Source organism: Pseudomyrmex gracilis, unplaced genomic scaffold (genome assembly GCF_002006095.1).
Source record: "Pseudomyrmex gracilis isolate BER0280 unplaced genomic scaffold, ASM200609v1 scaffold_146, whole genome shotgun sequence".
Taxonomy (NCBI): Eukaryota; Metazoa; Arthropoda; class Insecta; order Hymenoptera; family Formicidae; genus Pseudomyrmex; species Pseudomyrmex gracilis.
The window spans coordinates 388,448-410,767 of NW_018020730.1; the positions used below are offsets into that span (position 1 = coordinate 388,448).

At 33.6% G+C, this 22,320-nt stretch overlaps 2 protein-coding genes across 6 annotated transcripts; both read right to left on the reverse strand.

Moving 5' to 3' along the window:
• Positions 1 to 1,283: 1,283 nt before the first annotated feature.
• LOC109857141 (nuclease-sensitive element-binding protein 1) lies at positions 1,284 to 12,687 on the reverse strand. Of its 3 annotated transcripts, XM_020433178.1 has the most exons (8): positions 12,539 to 12,687; positions 10,456 to 10,519; positions 7,658 to 7,691; positions 7,316 to 7,571; positions 6,925 to 7,229; positions 5,923 to 6,039; positions 5,210 to 5,269; positions 1,284 to 4,851 (listed from the first exon to the last, which is right to left on the reverse strand). In XM_020433178.1, the coding sequence occupies exons 1-8, from the start codon at positions 12,597 to 12,599 to the stop codon at positions 4,807 to 4,809; spliced, it is 942 nt and encodes a 313-aa protein (XP_020288767.1). In that variant the 5' UTR covers positions 12,600 to 12,687; the 3' UTR covers positions 1,284 to 4,806. The 3 variants fall into 3 exon arrangements, with proteins under 3 accessions (XP_020288767.1, XP_020288768.1, XP_020288769.1); XM_020433179.1 differs by lacking the exon at positions 5,923 to 6,039 and having other exon boundaries at positions 12,539 to 12,686; XM_020433180.1 differs by lacking the exons at positions 5,210 to 5,269; positions 5,923 to 6,039 and having other exon boundaries at positions 12,539 to 12,686.
• A 2,030-nt stretch (positions 12,688 to 14,717) lies between these two features.
• Positions 14,718 to 21,237, reverse strand: LOC109857140 (serine-rich adhesin for platelets-like). 3 transcript variants are annotated; one of them, XM_020433177.1, is made up of 6 exons: positions 20,005 to 21,237; positions 19,202 to 19,791; positions 18,589 to 19,116; positions 17,468 to 18,493; positions 16,124 to 17,380; positions 14,718 to 15,877 (listed from the first exon to the last, which is right to left on the reverse strand). In XM_020433177.1, exons 1-6 carry the CDS (start codon positions 20,868 to 20,870, stop codon positions 15,714 to 15,716), a joined length of 4,431 nt encoding a protein of 1,476 aa, XP_020288766.1. In that variant the 5' UTR covers positions 20,871 to 21,237; the 3' UTR covers positions 14,718 to 15,713. The 3 variants fall into 3 exon arrangements, with proteins under 3 accessions (XP_020288766.1, XP_020288765.1, XP_020288763.1); XM_020433176.1 differs by having other exon boundaries at positions 14,718 to 15,603; positions 15,706 to 15,877; positions 16,124 to 18,493; XM_020433174.1 differs by having other exon boundaries at positions 16,124 to 18,493.
• Positions 21,238 to 22,320: the final 1,083 nt, after the last annotated feature.

A 22,320-nucleotide genomic window follows, 5' to 3' on the forward strand; every position in this document is an offset into this window, starting at 1 on the left:
CGAGATCAATTGAATCAATATCGCCGTTTCATGAAATTAAGCATATATAAAAACAATTCGTACATATAGTCCGTCGAGGATCAATCAATTACACACACAATTTGCTTTATTTACGCTGAAAAATACACAGTAAAAATTAATATTTGATTCAACGACAAATTTATAATATTCAAACCGGATTATATTATTTTTTATGAAGTGCACCATAACACATTTTATTAAAAATATACAAAAAAAAAGTAAAATTTAATTGTATAATTCTTTACACACATAAATTCTTTATTATTTTGTTTTTTTACTGATTTTTTATTCCGTTCCACAATAAAAACAAATATTTTAACCTTTTAACTGCGTAGGACGCCTATAGGGGCGCTCGGTGAGAGATGTTCTCTCGGTGCGTAGAGCACTTTTAGGCGCTCGATAAGAGATTGTCTCTCGATGCGCGTAGAACACCGCTCGATTGGCACGTTTTTCTGAGAGTCCCGCAGTCAAGATGCTAAAATATAAATATATTGTAATTGTTTTTTATTTTTTGTAATTGTTGTTCCATTCGTTCGTTCCGAACGTTGTTTATGTGAATATAACAGGACAAGGAAATTTGGTATGGACAAATAGGAATCAAAATAAAACAAAACACATATTTAATTATAACTTTTGCGATTTTTTTGGTAGATTTATTTTTTATAATGCATATGTTTTCTCGTGAAAAAATTAAATTCCGTATATGAAATTAGCATTTAGTTTCGCGTTTCGGTACAAAATTCATTTGGGGAAGGGGCAGTCGACGGATGACTTTAGTTTGGAACACGCTCGGACACGACGATGACATCGTGTTCGACGTCCGTCGAAATCTTTTGATAGATTTTTCTATTCCTTTTTTTTGTGTCTCGAAAGTTGAACGTCTCCTCGATCGGGATTTCGATTCTTTTACCCCTGTTTTTTTTCTCATATTTTTCTTTGCTTCTTGTCCACGTTTTTCTTTCACACATGTGTACATATAGAACTCGAGTATTGCATTTACTCGCATCGGAACTCGAATCGGATCTAATTGACTATTGCGTGATATTTTTTTCATTATGATTATTTTTCTCGAGATAGATACGACGCGAATACAGATGGAATCTCGAGTAAGAAGGAGCGCGTCGTATCTACTATCCGCCTTTCCCAAAAATCCTTTCCGAAGGGCAAATTCTTTATCGATAATAGTAAGTTCTTCTTTATTTTCAGCGAAGTTTCCGTTTTCTCGGCGAGGAGAACCGTAAAACGCCGATGACAAAACGAAATTTTGCAATACGATACCGCCCATTAATATTTACGAGGATTTAAAATCTCTCCGATAGGATAATCTACGATCGATGCGCGATTGAAACTTCGCATGTTGAATAATTTTGATGAAATACAAATCTCACAATATATTTATCTTTACTCGACAAAATTATTCGACACGTGGAGAAAACTCGACTTGTACAGACTTGCTCATATATAAATTTCGTGAATTTTGCGCGAGTGTTCGAAAAATCTAACGAATCGTGCGCAATGCGTACTATAAATCAATTGTTTTTTTCCGATGAGTTCTTTACGTTGCCCGATCGTGTGATACGTCTCTCTCAATTTTTGCAGCGAACACGTAACACGCTCTGTGACCGATCATGATTGGTGGCAGATAATATCTCGATAATGAATGACGATAATCAGCGTGACGAAGCGCGCACAAACTCATTTTCTCGGTTACTATTTCACGCTGTTTCTATCGCGTATGTAAATTTAATTGTTGGATTTACCATTATATATGTTTCCACTTTTTGTTCTTATTTTTAGCTCTGAATATTCACTGTTAACACATGCATTTGTTCTTTTTTTCTTTTTGCTGTTACAATCTGCGCGTCCGTTCAATCGGCGCGCCGCCTCAAATGTTTATTTGCCTCTTTTCGGTTCGTCTCAAGAGGCCATCTCTTGAAATTTTATTATTTATTTTTTCTTTCTACCGCGTTTTTCATGGGAACGCGCGGTTACGTTAAACAACGGAAGTTAATTAGAAAAGTCACCGCAGTTTTGTCCCAGCGGACATAGATCGCAGTTTAAAAGCGGGGAAAAATGCGAGACATGCATAGATCGATATACGTCTTGTGTCTGTTGGAGTCTTGCAGAAACGAAAACACAGATTATCTCGACACCGTCTGATGCGACTTTGGAGCCAGACCGGCTTAGTTTTTATTGTAGTCGCAAAAGTAAAAATAACGCGCGTCCGCGTAACATAACCGCGCGTTTAATCTTTCTCTCTCTCTCTTTATCTCTCCATTTGATATCGCACTCACGCGCACACTCTTGCTTATCTTTTAACGCGTCGTTTTATATTCTAAGTCAATCGAAGATTTCACACGAGTAATACGAATATTCCTCGATCTTTCCAATTTGTGAGTACACAAGCGAAGATATTACGCAACTTAATGAAGATTCGACATTCTTGTGTTGAGTAGTCGAAAAAATTATACTTAAATGTAGACAGACAAAAAACAATAAGATCGAAAGACGATCATTAGGTAGCATCTTCGACGAAATTTTACCAGCACCTAGACAGGATACAGCTACTGCGTGTATTAACATTAGTGTCGAGCCAAACTATGTTCCTCAAACAACAATTTCGAACACATATTTGTTAATCAGCATGTATGAAGTGTACACTGCAGCGCACTCAATACGTTCTAAACGGGGTAAGAGTTTCTCTTTTTCTTTCTCCCTCTATACTGAACCAACGAACGTGAAGCTTCTATTTTCCACCTGAAAGATATTTACTATAATGTATCGCAGTGTACGAGACTACATCTTGTATTTCATACACGCGTACATATAAGTATGTATTCGAATAAATTCGTGAAAACATACTTTGCTCCAATATTTGGTTTTAGACTGACAAGTACAAAATATGACGACAAAAAAATTGTAAACATGTTATGTAATAACTACACCCAAACGATACAAAAGAAAAGGAAAAATGGAAGAGAAAAAAAGGGAAGAGATTTGACAGATTAAGATTTAATTTTTGGATAATTTTGGTGTTTCGCATATGTTTGTATCGTCTGGATATAGATTTTAAATGTAATATGAGAAAATTAATACATAAATTATTTTCAATTATCAATTATAAGAAGACGCGTTTCAAAGCATTTTTTTTCTTAAAGAAAGAAAATGTACAGTAGAACCTCATTTATCCGAACAACTTGAGGTCTCAACCTCTATTATACGAACCGATAGTTCGTCGATAGTTCAAAACTATTGGTTCGTATAATAGAGCTTGAACCTCGAATATCCGAACTATCTTGTTCCCCGATCGGTTCGAACAAACGAAGTTTCCACTGTATATAAATTATTTTTTTCGAGAAGATATTATAAAATTTAAAAAATTAGTTTCATGCAAAATTATAAAGTTTTATTTTATTTTATTTTCTTCTATTTTTACTCTCATGACAGTCTACGAAATTCGTATTGTCACTCGAGCCTGTGAGATACGCCCGGCTCTTGTTCCAAAAAAATCAAATCGAGTCGATTGCCGCGTGCAAGCGGTCAGTTTAATAAGAGAAATAAACAAAAAGACCAATGCCCGGTGCATAATCGATCGACGTCAATTCTAGAAACGACCGGACGATGTACTCACATTTAAAATACAGAAGATCGTGAGATTTCACAAGATACAATTTTTTAAGCTTATCAAAAGCGTATTAAAGTAGTGATTTATTAGTTGGTCTCGACGATACAATGCAAACAGATCATATTGCCAAAAATTATTATTTATGAATTAATTGTCAAACTCACATGTGTATCTCACTGTGAAGTCTCACAAACTCCGATATTCTATTTTGTGTCTAATTAACAAGATATACAATAATAATTAACAGTACACGCACCGCTGAACCCTCCAGGGGCCAGTACTGACAATTGTTTGATACAATTAATAAAATTACGACCATGATAAATGCTATTACAATAATCGTTTCTGCTTGTGATAAATCTCTTGTAAAAAGTTAAGAAAATTTAGGATCAATATATATGTGTGAGTTTCAAAATTATAATATATCATATGCTGTGATTATTAACGCACAAGATAATTGCGCCTGAAAAGAGTAAAAGCAATACGGCAAGTTTGTCAATTTCGAGATACAAGCCAGAAAGAAACGAATGATTTCGAGACAGGCAAAAACATTTGAATGAAACGCGATATTCGCGTATAAATGGTTTTCATTACTTCTTTGTATGAATAGATTGCTGAAAGTGAAGAAAGTTACCGGAAATATATAGCAATAAACTCAAATATAGCACATAAAACGGTTATAGTAGTGCTTTATTGGAGAAAATTCAGAAGTAATGTGTGCGAAACGAGAAATACACAAAAACAAAACAAAAAATATATATTATATCGGTCACTTGCCGCGCTCGAATTCATCGCTCCGTACTCCGTGATTGCTTTAACCCTTCTGTTTTTTTGCTTGTTTGTTTATTCAATTAGTCAATCGTTTATCATGTTACAGAAAATACACTCAAAGACTGACGTCAGTTAACTTCCGTTGAATATATACCAATCGTTAGATGATTAGCATAAACGGTTGGCTGATTGAGTAAAAACAGGATTTTATATATTCTTCGCTGTGATTCTTTTCTTTTCGAAGTTTGCCACATATTTTTATGGTCATACATATCCTTATCTTAATGTGAGAGAGTGTAGGAGTGTTGTTGATTTTTTTTGGCTTTTTTAAAGTTGTTTTTGGTGTTAAATATTAAACGACTGAGATGTAGCGCGTTACTCTCTCTTAATTAGGCGGTGCTTTCGGTTGTAGTGTTCTGCACCGTTTGGCTTTCCTGTAAACATATAACAAACAGAATTTATTATGCAACAGTTGCAAATATATACATATACATATACATATACATATACATATATATATATAATATTACAAGAACAGCATTTTTTATTTACATATTTTTTGCAGACATATATAAAAATTATGTCGTAACAAATACGAAGAAAATATGAATTATTATTTCCTACACAATAACGAGAACGTAAATATAAAAGACAAGAAAAATAGAGTGCAAAAATAAATCTTGAGATCTACTGTGTCACATATAACGTCGCAAGTGTAAGTGCATAGAAACTGCGATAACTGAGAGGAGTTTTGCGAGATTGAAAAGAGAGGAGAATATAAAGCGATTTTACCTGTGGAGCAGGGGCAGCAGCAGTTGCATCCACATCTTTAGCATCCGACTTCTGCTCTGGCTGAAAAGAGTACAAAAAGATACGTGCAAATAGTGTGTGCTAAGCGCTACCGTTTTATATTCGTCGACGGATCGCGCATTCGATCTCTCAAAATCAAAAGCTCTTTGTCATTCATACGAACTGCTAACTTTTGCACTTATATTTATCCGATATATTGCAAAACGCTGTAAGATCGTACTTTTATGTCAAACAGCTTTTGATTATGATTGGTGTTCCAAGTGTTTAGTCGAATGTACGTAAAAGAAACTTCTGAAAAGTATAATCCGTTGACGAAGAAAAGGAAATAATTATTTACAAATTTAATGTTAAGATACAAAAAATAGCGATTCAAGATGGCAAGGATGTAAATTCTCGTAAAGCAAGTGTATTGATTGTTTTAAATCTTGAATAAATTGTTGTAAATCGTTAAGTATATGTATAAGAGAGCCAGATTTGAAGAAATGACTATTTCTCGTCATCAAAAATGACGTGAGTTATCTTCCACCTTGAATGAAGAAAAGAAAAGAAAGAAAAGAAAAAAAAAGAACCAATAATACCTTGAGGGATTTATTGCAGGATACAGAAGGGATATCGGCGACTGTTTGAAGGGAAATGACGAGAGAGGAAGCGGGATTAGATTTGCAATTTGTGTCCGAGGATGGTAAGTTCTCTACCGTATTCGTCTGTTGGCTCGAAGTCGCACGAGGTCGTCGTACTAATCGTCGTCTGTAACGTGGTCGTGGATTTCTCCGCGAATTACTGACTTGTGCAGCCTCGCCGTCATCAGTCACCTAATTTTACAACAATACCTAATTGCTGTAAAATCTATCCGATTGCTTTACCGAGTATAGAAAATTTGCTAACACCAAGATATCTGTTTTACAAAGCGTGACAGAGGAAAAAAGTTATTGACAAATGGAACAGCGCAGGACACATATTCTGTGCGTGGATAATGCATCCTAAATATAAGAAGGGATTGTATAGAATCCATATTCTTGCTGGAAATATGATTTCTAGAAAAGTGCATCTAAGACAATATAAGAGAAACAATGTTCTTGAAAACACTACTACTGAGTTTTGTCTGTTTCATGATAATAAGAAAACACACTACCGTGCAAACTAATTGAGTTTCGAAACTCGGTTTGTTAAATTAAGAGTAGGAAATAAATGCACATTTCTGCATCTGCCAAATCCACTGCTTACTATGTAATAACGCAGTATTGCTGTCAGGAAAAAATGATAAAGGACAATTCACCATTTAGATGCAAGCAATTGAGAAGTTGTGGCACTATCATGAATTTTGTGGTGAAATATAATTTTTGAGGAATTAGAAAGTAAATCGGTATAAAAGTTATTAACTGATAGCAAAGACAGGATACTTTACTTAGAGTAGATACAAAGTTATATATTTCGGAATACTTCAGAACATTCTAAGATTCCTGAATATTTGAGCACTTTTTCGAAAGACTACTTTTTTCGACTATTACTTTTACATTATAAAACATTTTAAGATGTGTATAATCCCGAAACCTTAGATAAAATATATAAAATGTGTAAGATTTAGAAAACACCTCGATTTATAGATAAAAGTTTTTATTTTTCATATTTTAATTCGCTATCAGTTGCTGTAATGAAATTACTAAATGCGTTAGTGATCATTAAGCTAGATGACTGACCCTGGCCTGGCCATCCTGACTACGAGGACGTCGTGGAGGACCACCTCTTCCTCCGCGGAAATTGCGACGGAAATACCGTCGTGACGGGCCACCGCGACCACGACCACCACGCGGCGGAACACCACCCTCACCGGTTACTTCTTGTTCTCCTTCACCGGTATTGTCACTTTGTTGCTGCGCTTGAGGGGGCCCGGTACGCCGTCCTCCACGATAGTAACCATCATAATGACGTCGCACTCTATTATAGCGACGTTGTTGTGGCTGTCCACCACCTTCAGCGTTCGAATCCTCGGTTTTTCCTTCACCTGATTTGAAATAAATAAACTTATTTTAAATTTTTGGCCAGCAAACGTTAAACCAAACATTATAAAGAATAAAATAGTTTACAAACCTTCATATCCTTCTTGGCCTTCACGTCTACGATTTTGAGGCCGACCATTGCCTCGTCTGGGATAAACCCAGTGGATACCGCGATATCCGCGACGTTTGTCAGCAGCGTAAGGGGATCCTTTTACTGCTTCACCGGCTGGTCCAGTGACGTTAGCGGCTTCATGACCCTTCTCGCCAATAACAACATCAAATTCGACAACTTCTCCATCACCCACGCTACGTACAGCCTTTCGCGGGTTATTTTTTATAATGGCAGACTACAATTACACGTAACATAATAAGTTTTCTTCCAGAAAAAAGTAATTGAATAACATGAAATAACGTTAAATGTGAGAAAACTTACTTGATGAACAAAAACATCTTCCTTAGTATCGTTTCTGAAGCAATCAGAATAAACAATTACGTTAAAAGTAAAGTTAACATTCAATTTTTATATAATACAAGATTAATTTTAATTTACATAGAAAGAGTAATACACTAACTGTCTGAAATGTTATATTACTATCGCACTGTTGCAATCGCCCAAATAAATCCACAAATATAAAATTTAATGTATAATATATAATATATAATACATATAAATCTGATATTTGATGCTTTCGCGGTGTGTTGTATTAACATTTGAAGATGTTTTTCGGGTCTGAACTACGTTAGTGTTATTTTTATACCAACGTTTCGTGAGCATTTCAGCTCACTTAATCAAGGTTTCAAGAACAACCTGATATTGAGTATCGAAAACCATCTTCGAATGTTAATATATATTTATATATAAATTTAATATATAATATACTTATATATTTTTTTGTTATATTTTATATTTTTTCTTTAAAGATTTCATCTAAATTATATAAATCTTAAGAAAAAAGCAAGATTAAAGCTTTTGATATTTTACACAAAGTTCCACGTGCGCAACTTCACTGCATTTACTGTGTGCTGCAAATATGTAGTAATAAGTGTGTATGCACGTATCTATCCTACGCATGAATTCGCGCGCGGACGTAATTCATAAAGCTGAAAAGCAAAGCACGGAGAGGTTGAGAGGTTGTCGAACCCTGCGATGCAAGTAATGAGAGAAATACAACTAATACAAAAACGGTTTTAACTGAACATCCTTCATGCGCAATTAACAAAAGATGTGTTAGGTTGATGAATCATATGAAAGTCAGAAAGGAAGTTTCCACATACATACAACATTACACATACTACCTTGAATCATCTACTTATCGAAATCGATTTCAAAGTAGAAATATAATAGTAGCAGTGATAATGAAACACAGTAGTCTCGTTTTATCACTGTATATTAAATTATTTATTCTGACGCGAAAGGCGAGTATATAAGTTAACACATTTTACGTTTTTTAACTTCACTAGTTTGCAAGTTCATTTTCAAACTTTTTTTCAATTTTAATGTTTATAGAAACACTGAAAAAATAGAATAGAATCTATATAAGAATAGAATAGAACCTCTATATAAGAGTAGAATAGAATAAAATCTATATAAATTTCAGTGTACGTCTTGCAACATGGATTGATACCGATGCAAATTTCTATAATATAATACTAGGTACAATCCAATGGATATCAAGACGCAATGTGTTGTTCTACCATTGCGGTAAACGCGTTCATCGAATTCGAGATAAACACGATGAATGAACAATGGATATTCTTAGTATAAGAATCATTAAATTTCAATAAAATATATTTGTATAATATATATTTGGAAAATTATATATTTAAAATCATATTAGATGCTGCAGACTGAAATTGAATGTAAGCTTTATCCTGATTACTCGAAATTTAATCTCAATCCTAATCGTAATCTAACTTACAAACTTTTAGAAACAGTATGCTTTATACAGATATATTTACTTCGTATTTTTCTAATTCTAAATTTATACTCAAACTACCTCTAAATATTCTTATATTTCCAGTATTTCTAAATGAGTATTATATTTTTTGTATTCATAAATATATTCTATGGCGTATTATAATTCTATATTAAATTGTCCCCCCTCCCATACAGCGAGAGAAAGAGAGAGAGAGATAGAGAGAGAAAGTGTGTGTGACGCGTGCGCGCGTTACTGTAAAATAGTTTTTTTTATTTTGCTTATATATAAACTTAATATCTGCCATAAAGTTTCTGATATTATTGTAACATATCCCAACAATAAGACATACACACACATTTTACATGATCATATTACGTTTACACAGTTCATAATACGATTCAGTTGTTCGATTATTAGTTCAATATAAGTGTTCTATATTCATAAATGAGTGTATAGTAACAGTAATTTCCAATTTTGCGTCGGCATGTTGAGCGCGGCTGATGTTAGTGTCAGTGAAAGTGTAGTTGGAGAACTTTGAAATAGGGGATAAGTTAGGTTAGGTTAGGTTAGGATAGGTAAATATTTTAACTCCCCTAAAGAACTATGTATTAATATGTTTCTGCTTCCACACGTGTAATAAAAAAAATGCAGTAAACACAAGAAAATGTAAATTAAAATTTCTTTCAATATTGCGAATCTTCGTGTTGACTTTTTATTTTTATCACAAAACAATAAATATACAGGTAGAAATATTACTTATTGTATCTGCACGCAAAAGTTTCTTACGTATGTACAACACATGGCAAAATTTCATTGCGCAAGAGCGCGCAAAATTTTTCTGCTTTTCAATTAGATAAATGAATGAACCTCGAAGTAAATTCTAGTTTATGAACTCATAGTATAATTTATATTTACCAAGAGCAGAATTAAACATTTCTCGAACAATAGCCGTGTTATACAAATCAATTACTAAATTTTTTTCTTAAATAATAGAATGTAGAATAATATCGTAAATTTATTTCATAAATAAGTGATATATAAAAAAATTGCAAATATAATTTTATACACAATTTGATAGATAAGAGAATAAAACTAGGAAACAAATAATCAGATATTTGAGAATTTTTATGGAAGACATGCAACGGTTAATATATACTTTTGTGTTTGCAATTGGGGGGTATTGTGCAAAAAACATTAAATAATTTATGTGCCTTTCCTTATATATGTCTATCTTCCATAAAATAAAGTAAACAAATCAGATAAAAAATAAAGAAAATAACTAAAAAACAAATACAAAATAATGACTACTAACCTGTTTATGAAGCCATAACCACTTTTTACATTAAACCATTTTACTGTCCCGGTCACTTTGTTGGCTGAAAAATTCAAAAAAGAAACATTTATAATGTATACTTCACATGGTGCTTGTATAAATTTATTGAAGCCTATTATCCAAAAAGTTTTTAGTTTTATATTATAAAAAATATAAATTTAAAAAAAGAATATATAATTATATAATTATAAAATAATAAAATAATATACAATTAATATAATATACAATATAAAGTAATATATAATTTTTTTTAATATAAAGAGAAGATTAATAAGTAAAAAAACGTATTATATTGGAAAATGTATTCATTAAATATTATGATAAAGCATCCTTTATAACTACTGTATTTCATAGTATAAAAAAATACAAATTAAATGTAATGATGATACTGTGTTCTTGTAAAATGACGATGTGTGTGTGTGATATGTGTTTAGGAATTACAAAACACACATTTATACAATTATTAGGTATGTAGTACAAAAACCAAGTAAATGCAACTCTGACAAAAAAATAATGCAATCTTTATAAAAATAGTAATTTTTGACATTTTCATTAAATATATCAAAATTCAATTTTTTATATATTTTCAATTTATCTCTCTCAAATACGTATACTGCTTTCTTTCTCTCAATTATATATTCTGAGTTTAAATAGCAAACATAGTCTATGTGTATTCACATTTTATAAATTTATTGTAAATACAAATTTCTTACATGAGAATTATCAATATACACAGTTTGATCTCTTACTTCGAGAAGCTTTGAAATATGATAAGACTATCTTCATAACAGTTATGTGTGACCTTGAAGCACAGTATAACCCAAACATAGTCGAAATTATTACAATTGTAGAATTTCCTCAAGTTCGGAAAATAATATTCAAGTATTCAAAATATTTTAATATTATACATAGAAAGTGTTAATAGAATCGCATTAAAAAACGTTTTTAAGACAAATATATATATATAGTATGTATATATGTGTGATATATCAGCCTGTGATTAGTTGATTTGTCTATTGTTTGATAAGTTTTTTGTGTTCTTGGCTTAAGATTCTTAACGTTAAATACAAAGAATAAAATTAATAAGATATATTGAACAAAATTTTTTAGAGTTGGAAAATTGAATTAATTCCTTTACATTTTCTCTGTAAAAAAGATAAGTTTCCAATAAATTATGTTTTGACTTCACACAAAGTTTTAGAATTTCTATTCTTAGCAATTAATAATTTTTTGGTAAATTGCAAATGTTATATAATCTTTTAATTTAACACACGATTTAAGATAACACAAGATTAAATTTCTTCTAATATTAGAATATATAAAGTTTGTATAAAGTTTTGTGTAAAGCTTTCTTAAAAACACATTTGTCTTTGCACGTGGTGCAAACACATGTAAAGACATGCTTCCACTTTCTCAAATACCAGTTTAATTGTAAAAAAAAACATTAAATCAATGTAGCAAATTTAAAGACTTATATGAATAACTTATGTATATACGAAAAGTAATTCGGTGAAAAAGCACGCTCCAAAAAACACGCGGTGGCAACGCGCTTACATAACAAAAACGTGGATCGTGCGTAGATCGACGCAATCGCTCCAAAAAAAAACCAAACTTAACGATCCTCGTGGACCACAAAAACGTAAATTCTCAAAAAGACTAACGAACAATGTTTTTGCTGATAATACTTGGTGCTGTAGTTTACAGGTTATGCGACGCGCTGCAAAGGTAAGACGCGGTATTGGCGAAAATCGATGGCCAAATGAGCTGGAATTTCTGTGAGGATTCGCGTCAAAGTCGCAAAGAGTAGTAAAAAATAAATTGAAAAGCAGACAGCAAATATGTTCTTTTGTTACGTTGATGTCAAAGCTTAAGAAAACGTAGTCGAAACGACGATTTTTCACACGATTTTCGCGCTACCCGGCCACATGGTTCGCGGATGTAACGCTGCGAACGTGGACGCCATTATGGGTGGAGGAAAGCGCGGCGGCGGCGGATGAGACGGCGTCTAATTTTTCATTGTATCAGTGCATTATAATAAAAAACAATACGAGATTATACTCACCGATGACCGACTTTTGCTGGACAGCCTTTGGTTGTTCTGGCTGTTTTTCCAGATCACCCATCCTGGCTTCGATGGTTTAGCCCGGATCAATCCTTCTTAAATGATGGTAACACCACTTCTGTTGCTCCTTTGCAATACGACCGAAAAACAGCCTCGTCGTATACCACGCTAATTCGCCTCCCCTCTCTGCCTTAACATACAGCCAATCGCATGTGCAGAGTGAACACGAAGACGTACGATCGCTACCGAGAGTCACCGAAACTTCTGCATATGCGCATGTTTCATGTTTTCTGCTCATGTAAGTTTACACAGTCGCCACATCTCTACCACGGAAAATTCACTTCCGATTTTAACGAATTTTCGAATGTTTCTCGAGTCAATTTTCGAATATTCAAAATGTTTTTCGGTCACGTTTTAAGGCTAATATTACATTTGTCGTACGACAACGATTTTAAGTATGTTGATTGGTTATCAGATAGACTTTTATAAAGAACTTTATTTGATAGCCAATCAATTTATTTAAAATCTTTGTCGTACGACAAATGTAATACTAGCCTTAATTTTGTCTTTGTGGAAAATAGAGAAAAGAATGGAATAGGATGATTGATAAATTTGTGACAAAGGTGAAATAATTCTATATTTTTTCAATCCATATACAAGACGCCACTAATAATTATCATAACAAAATAAATTCGAGATTTTTTTTACAATAAGAAAAGTAAAGTTCACATAAAAAAATTGAAAATATATTTATATAACTAATAAAGGAAATGTAATCTAGTAACTTCAGGTAACAGTTATCTATCCAACGAAAAGTAAAAAGGAAAATAAATGTTTGCAAAAAGTTTGAAAAATTTAAAAGGTAGAAGCGTATATAGACACAATACAAGAAATATTTTTACTTTATATTATAAGACTATCACACATATACACGTTATATATAAGTAAAAATATTTCCTCATTAAGTCTTTCTTTACGATTTCAATATTTTCTTTAATATGTAGTATTAAAGAAATTGAAAAAGATTAGTATTAATAATTTTCTCACACACACATTTAAATTATTTATAATAGTATATTTTATGCATAGAATTATTGTTATATAGGATTTAAATCTCTCATACACATCTGTGATTTTAGGCTTAGTATATTATGCGTGTAGTATATAAGTAACATATTTTGTGTGTGTAGATAATTATATATGTGTGTATAGTTTTTACACACACACACACACACATACGTACATATAACTTTTTTTTGTATTTATACAAAACTTCTAACCACGACACACACGTCTCAACATAGATATACTTTTTTTATTATTTGTGAGGAATTTTACTGTAAGCAGTATCATATATATGTTACATTTTGTTGCATAAGTGGAAAAACGCTGTATTTAGTCAAATTTTACTCATCAAGTACAATAACACATCTAAAAATATAGATAAAAAATGTATCGTATATACATGTTTATTGATAAAACAAACAGAAATGAATATAAAGACGCAACAATACTTCTATTTTGTCAAACTATGTAAAATAGTAAAACTATTTTGTTACTTATTAATGTAACTACTTCGCTTGTAAATGTACAAATAACATAAACACATCAAATTTTTTTATATTGCATAATATTGCGCAACGCTGAAGCTCTGATGAGTAAAAATAATTTTGTATTCTTCGGTGAAGAATCATTTGCATGTATTTTTTATCTCTTCCTAATAGTTAAACTAAAAGCTAAATCATTAGTAGATGTGAAATATTGTTACATTACCTAACTTAACTATATGTAAATTTCCAATTTTAATATAGAGAATATATAAGCTCTAAAAATTACAGAGAATATAGAGAATTATGAGAGAGAAAGAGAGAAACGGTTTGTTAAAAAAACAGGAATTATTAAAAAATTGAAAATTTTACTTCATTTCAAACAAGTTGTTTAGTTTTCGAACTATCAAGATAGATTTGTACACAACTTGTTTATAATTGTTTTACATAAATCAAGATTTTGTTTTTGTGAAAACTAAATTAAAGAAAACACTACATGTAGGTTTACATATTATATATAATAATTAATAAATTTATATATAATTTATATATATATACATATATATAAATATTTATATAATTATATTTATATATGTGTATATATATTTTATACATATACATGATATTCCAGGTTTTAGCAGACAAATTTTGTCAATACATAGTATATAGATAAAAGTAAAAAAAAACAATATATAGACAAAGGTGCATGGAAGCTTTATTCAAAAGTTGCTTATAACAAAAATAAGAAAAGATGATACAATATTACATTCTAAAATGTCGAATGTTCTTGTCAATGCAAAATTAACATCGTGAATATATCGAATTCAATACTGTATGAAAACTGTTATTTTGTAATTTTATTATATATTTTGGCAAATGTAGTAATTATTTTTTACATTAATGAATCATACATATTTTATTCTTTATTTTATAAACTTTTTATCAATATTATCTACAGATAAAACTCCATCTTAAGAATAATTTTCGTGCAACATCACTGTTACGCACTTGTTCAGTCTCGTTTCAAACATTTTAATTTTTGTTATAACTCCCTAAATATGTGCACCAATGTTTACATACATTTGTTTTATTTTTATCTCGATAAAACATATTGACAAATCCTGGTTAAAATCCGAAATAACCTCTGTGTGTGTATACACATACATACACGCACACACACTACACAAAATATAGATGCTTAGTAACTGTTACTGAACATGTTTTAACACGTAATATCAAAATGTTTATTATTCATTTTCACAATAATCTGTCATTTGAGTTTTATTGACCAAATATGCTAAATATACGATGATGAACATACGTGAAAAAGTGTGAGTTTTTAATTATATATCTAGACGTCAGGATAATCTAACATAAGAAAAATGTACAAACATCCAAAACAATTTTAGACTTTTTCCAAAAGTTATAGTAAATTAAAAGACGTGCCCATCTTTTGTTATAATACACAACTGCAACATAGCATATAACTTTTTTTGGTCTAGATTCTAAATTTATCTCCTGAAATACGATAATAAAGAAAATTATTCTATTATTTATTGGAGAAATACTTCGAATATATTTCAGTGGAAATATGTATGCACTTAAACGTGCGGCATTTACATTCTCCATCATCTTGGTTTCCGTGTGCGAGCTGTCCTTGATCGCGGTGCGGTAGATCCACTTCCAATACTGAACATGCCAGGTGTCGAAGGATTGAAAGTCGGTGTGCTTGACGTTCCGAAGTTAAGAGCAGGAGTCACCGATGGTGCGGTGAAATTAAATCCTGTTGATGCTGAAAATAAAAAACAAGTATTTCTATTTTTATGTACAAAATTAAATTTAGGAATAAAAAAAAGATTATATAACAAAACAAATCTTTAAAATTATGTGTATATGTATACACACCACACACACCACACACCACACACCACACACACACACACACACGCGCGCGCAAATTCGATATATTTGTGCAATATATACTTGAAAATATCGTAACATTAACATATTAAAATAATCTACTTAGAAAACAAATTACCTGGTTTGGAAGATGTTGATCCAAACTGAAATGGAACGGACGACGAAGCTGTAGAATTGTTGTTTCCATTAAAGTTTGATCCAAAAGAAAACGACGTGTTTTGTTGTCCCTCCTTTTGATTGCTGCCAAAGACAAACATGCTATTCGTGTTATTATTATTATTAGTGTTACTGACTCCAAAGGCAGTAATGGACGAATTAGATGCACCAAAACCCGTCGTAGTCGTCGGCGCTGCTTCAAACGGCAATTTATTATCACCGAACATAGTATCGCTACTTGAAGTGCCACTTCCGAATGTAAGAGTCGCAGGACTTTGTGGTGTACCAAAGGTATTTGTTGAGGAGGACGTCCCGAATGCTGAAAAAACGGGACCTGACGATGCATTATTATCAGTTGAACCAAATATACTGCTTGTACCGCCGAAAGCCGGCGTAGTCTGTGCATTCGTCACCGTGTTTATACTCGGCGAACCGAATGCGGGCGTCGTAGTATTAAAACCAGGAGTGACAGTACTAGTGGAAACGTTTGCAGTGATGCCAAATGTAGATGCAGTTGTAGTTTGTGTAGTCGAGCTGAACAACGATGTCGTCGTGCTGCCAAATATACCGCCCGTCGTACTAGCACTTCCAAAAGACGTAGAGGGTTTTGTCTGTCCGAAAATCAGCGAGCTGCTACCAAATAGCAAAGAGGGTGCCGTCGTTGTTGAAGTTGAACTAGCGTTAACGTTGGAGAATAAACTGGAACTAGCCGTATTGTTCAACGAAGATACAGCGTTGGTCGTTGAAGTAAATATCGAAGGTGTTGTAGTATTCGGATTGGTAAATAAACTCGTAGTTGTTGGAGATGTCATTGATGCAACTCCGAAAAGTGGCTGACTATTATTGGTCATACCAAAAATGCATGTAGTTGTTGTACTTGTTGTAGTCGATGTAGTAACGAAAATAGATGTGGTAGATGTGCTAAACTGTGATGCGGTAGTTGTAGATGCACCAAATTGTGGCATAGTGGTTGTAGTTGCTCCAAATATAGGAACTGAATTATTTATTGTTTTAAAATTATCAGTTGTACCACTAGTACTAACTGCAGCCGGTAGAATTGCAGCTGCAGAAGTAATACTTGAAGTGGTAGAAGCTCCAAAAACAAACAGAGGATTGTTGGTGGATAAAGTAGATGTCGAAGGAGTAGAAGATGTGCTCACTGGGAAAGTGGATACATTTGGTAATTTGAAAGTTGCTGATGTTGTGGTGGTTGTACAGTCTGCAATAAACGAACTATTTGTAGTGTTCGATACTGAAGTATTTGGTTTGAAATCAAAGGATTTAATCTGCAAATTTGATGTCTTACTGCTATGTACGCTACCGAAAGCGTTTGTTTCCGATTGAGTGTTATTACTAGACTGCCCGAATGTGAGCATATTCGACTTCGGTAGGTGTGACGTGGTGCTGTTGCTCCCGAAACTAAATAAAGATGTGGTAGCGGACGTTGTCGTTGCGATGCTATCTGACGTATTACTTGCAGAGTTGTTAAATCCGGCGATGTTAGTAGCGACAGTTGTATTGACTATTAATGATGTCGGTCTGGTAGTTTGAAACGTTACACTCGAAGCTGAAGTTTGAGCAGATGTTGCGGGAGATAAAGAAAGTTTGCTACCACCAAAAGTAAAAGTAGAATTGGCTTGAGTATTTATCGTGATAGATGAACTTGCGGTTGCACTTGTCGCAACAATGTTACTCGTCTCAATTTTTTCACTTGATGTAATTCTGGGAGGTACAGATGTGAATGTCGAGCTTAATGGTATTTTATCAGTCGTTAAAAGATCAGTAGACGTTGGTACAGTCGATATGGTAGGGATTGCTGCGGAAGTGCTACTAATACATGTAGTAGTGCTAAAGTTCGGCAATGAATTGGTCGATGTTACTTCTGTAGTCGTTTTACCAAAAGTAAAGGTCGATATGGGACTTGGAGTACTTGAAGAAGTAATTTTTTGTGGCTCTGGTTTTGCGATTGTAGATGCGATTGTAGTCGATACGACTTTAGTTTGATCAATTGTGACAACAGTCTTTGCAGCCAAGGCCCCTTCCTTTATCTTAATAGTACTCATAACTGATGTGTTTGGTTGCATCGGTGATGTGGAGTTTGATAAGCTAAAAGCTATGGTTTGTTTCGCATCAGTTTTTGTATCAGGTCTTGTCGAGAAAAGACCACTCGGTATAATGGCTGCGGTGGAAATTGGAGTGGTATTAACGTTGGTCGTAGTTGTTGAAGAATTGAGAGTTACACAAGTGACCGGCACGAAGCATGTAACCGGTGGCGTAATCACAGTAACGTCGTCTGCTTGAATCACAACATGAGGATTGATCGATTTCTCTGCTGAAAATAAAAAAGAAAAGTTGTTATAACAAAATGTATTCTTTTGTACACACAAAAATATATATGTACTATTATTATTTTTTATATATATTTACCTTTGCCTGATATCGCATCAAACATACTTTGAAGTCTTGCCTTCATATTAGTCTGTCTCATATTTCGTAGATCTTCTCTCTTGATTTCTTCTACATTGTCCTTGGTGAACTTGATCTTTATATTACCTGGTTCCTCTACAAGTTCCTTCAATCGTTCATTTCGTTTAGGTTCAGCTCTCATAAATAGTTTGTCTGTCAATGGGACAGATTTCGTTGACACAATAGTTTCAGCATTATTAGTTTCGACCATATTTTTTGCGGTTTTGTCGACCATAGATGACGCTTTTTTTGTGTTAATTCTTAATTTTACATTAGATGGCTTTAGTATTCCTTTTACTACGGGAAAGTCCATCTTTTTAGAAGCAAGTGAAACTACGAAAGGTCTTGAATATATTTCTTCGACTTCGGATTTATTACGATTTGTGTCTAAGTTTTGAGATTGTAGTATAGAAGAATTATTACACTGTGCGTTTTCTACAGATTTGAAGTGTTTTTCAAAGTCTGGTGTCCCACTACGCGAAAAATCAACTGTAAAAACAAAACAAACATTAAAAGAAATTTATATATATATATTGATTAAAAAATTGATTGATGAATAGAAATTGATACTGACCCGCTTTTCTTTTAATTCCAGTAGTAATAACATCGCCACGAATGCTAGAACTCAGCGAGTTCAAAATATCATAACAGGATCGTGTTTTCGTACGTTTTGCAGGTCTGACAGACTTATTTTGAGGAGAAAGATCCTCATCTGACTTAGAGTCATCTCTACTTCGCTTTTGCTTATTTTCTTCCAGAATTGTCTCCCTTCTGTCGCTAAAGAAACTGTCTGTTTTCTGTTTCTTAGCAACATCAAAACTAACATCTTCTGTTGATGTCCATGTTCGTTTAAGTGATATTTCTTTTAAAACTTGGACAACACTTGTAGGCGATTTGTTTTCTATGTGACAAATATTAGTCAGAATCTTTTGTCTTTCTGGAGAAGAGTATTTTGCCAAATCTGGCGGTGCTACTCTGACTGTCACTGGCATTCTTATTTTTCCCATTTTTGGATTCAACAAAGGAATTGGATTGGCTTGAAGATTAACTTTTGGAAATTGTCCAGTGCCATATTGAGATTGATAGTTCAGTTTACTCTTTGCATCAGTGGCATACTTTGTTAATCTTGTTGTAAGTCCTGGTGATGATACATCTGTATATACCCTATATTTTAGAAAAAGATATGTAGTAAAAACTTAGGAAAGATATAATACTAAAAATATATAGACAACATAAGTATATATTTGTATACAATAAGTTATTTTACAAAAAATAATATAAAAATATTAACTATACCATATAATCTGGAATAAAAAAATAATCCCAGTTAAATATCAAAAGGTCAAAATTATGATTAGATTCTATATATATATTTACTTTGGATCAATATTATATCTTGTTGATGCTAACAACGGTCCTGCAACTGTCTGTACTGTTTTTACACCTCCTGGTCTAGGACGTGTCTTAGAACCGCTATTAGTGCTCCATGGAGATCCTTCTAAACTAAATTGTGTACAATTCTCACCATGGTTTAACATATGATTTTGTGAATATGTAGTAGAGAATTTCCTAGGAGATATTTTATATGACTGTGATGTTTGATTAGCTTCTCCATTTCTGATATCTTCCTCCTTGTTTCCTGATTTTACTGGTGTGGAAGTACAATGCTTGCTGATAGCCGGATATTTTTGATGTGACAAATGCTCGTAATCACTGGCATGATGGAATCTCTCATCTGTCATGAGTATGTCACTGGCACGTAAACGTCGATGATTTGAAACGCGCGGAATTGGACTAAATTGATCCAACAGGCCAAACCTGGTGCTCATCGTCGAAGATGTTGACGACGACGACGAATCTCTGCGCTTGACAGCTGCACTGACAGCAGCATATGAATCGCTGCTGAGCTGATAACTGCGTCGCCTATCCATTCGGAGTGAGAAATGTTCGCGATAATAACGGTTCGCGTTACGCCAGAGCATACGCACTTGTCCAATACCGTATCCGTGAGCGGTGCGTAACGCTGTGCTGATTTCGTGGATCGCTTCTTGCAAATAACCGACTAAGTGATATGCGTGCGGTGACACCACGCTGTCGTTTATAAGTAGAGAATAGGACACATATACTACTACGAGCAAAGTGACCGCTAGCGCCAGGATAGCCCCCCAAGCGTTGTAGACTAGCACGCATCCAAAAGTCAAACTTATTAGCACCACGGAAGCGCGGTTGCCCAAGTTCCACATAGTACTCTCTCAAAAAAGTAACCTCTCCATGTTTGAAAAAAGCACACTCACTACAGCCTGTCGGAACTCGGAGTCTGCCGCGAGGGGAAGATGAGATCATCGATACGTATATATCGATATCAGCGCCGATCAATTGGCGGTAATTTAACACACCGCGATTGGCGAACACGCCTTTTTTTATGCTATAAATCGTGCTACGTGCTACATTTGTATATATAATTTATCTGATTTGTAACATGAAAACTTCCTGGTGCGCTTGAGTAAATTGATTTTGTTTTTCTTTAGCAGAGAGAAGACTGAGAACGGCCATCCTATTGTAGTTTCTCATGGATATGGCGCTAAACCGTCGTTTTAGCGCCATATCCACAAAAATAGATATCAAAGGCCGTTCTACATTAAATGCAAATCGTTGCAGATCTCGTGGAATTGATCAATCACGTTGGTCGATTGGCTGATTTGACTATGCGATTAATCAATTCCACGAGATATGCGAGACTTGCGTTTAATGTAGAACGGCCTTTGAAATCCACTTTTGTAAATATGCTAAAACCAGCAGCTGAAAGCGTCGTAAAGGGTCGTCTACAATGGAGAGTTTTAGACTGTAACAGTAAGAAACTGACAAATTGTAGACGACCCTTAAGGCCTGATCTACAATACAGTCGTAAGACGTAAGTCGTAAGAAATTGACTAATCATAATCAATTAAGAGCCGTCTACAATGGAGAGTTGTAGGCCGTAACAGTAAGAAATTGACCAATCACAATTGATTATTCTTCCGTGATTTGTCTGTGATTGGTCAATTTCTTACGGCTTACAACTTACGACTGTATTGTAGACAACGCCTAATGCGTCGTCTACAATGAGAATTTAAGCCGTAAGACTTAAGCTTTAAGAAGGTACAAGGCTTGTTTCCACTATCTACGATTAACTTACCGATCGATTGCGAGTCAATTGCGATTGGTCAATTTAGTCAATCGACCAATATGATTGGCGATTCCAACAAAATAATCGACCGATTAAGTTAATCGGAGATGGTGAAAACGGGTCTTATACCTTCTTAAAGCTTAAGTCTTACGGCTTAAATTCTCATTGTAGACGACGCATAAAGAGCCGTCTACAATGGAGAGTTGTAGGCCGTAATAGTAAGAAATTGACCAATCACAGAGAAAGTACAGAAGAATAATTGATTGTGATTTGTCAATTTCTTAGGCCTGGTTTATGCGGGCAATAACTGTTAACTTATGCCGGAACTGGTAGAGTTTAACTATAGGATTCCAATACTTCTGTTTATACGCATTCGGCAATTTCGTATAAACAGAAGTATTAAAATCATATAGTTAAACTTTACCGGTTCCGGCATAAGTTAACAGTTATTGCTCGCATAAACCAGGCCTTACTGTTACGGCCTACAACTCTCCATTGTAGACGGCTCTTAAGAGCTATTGCACATG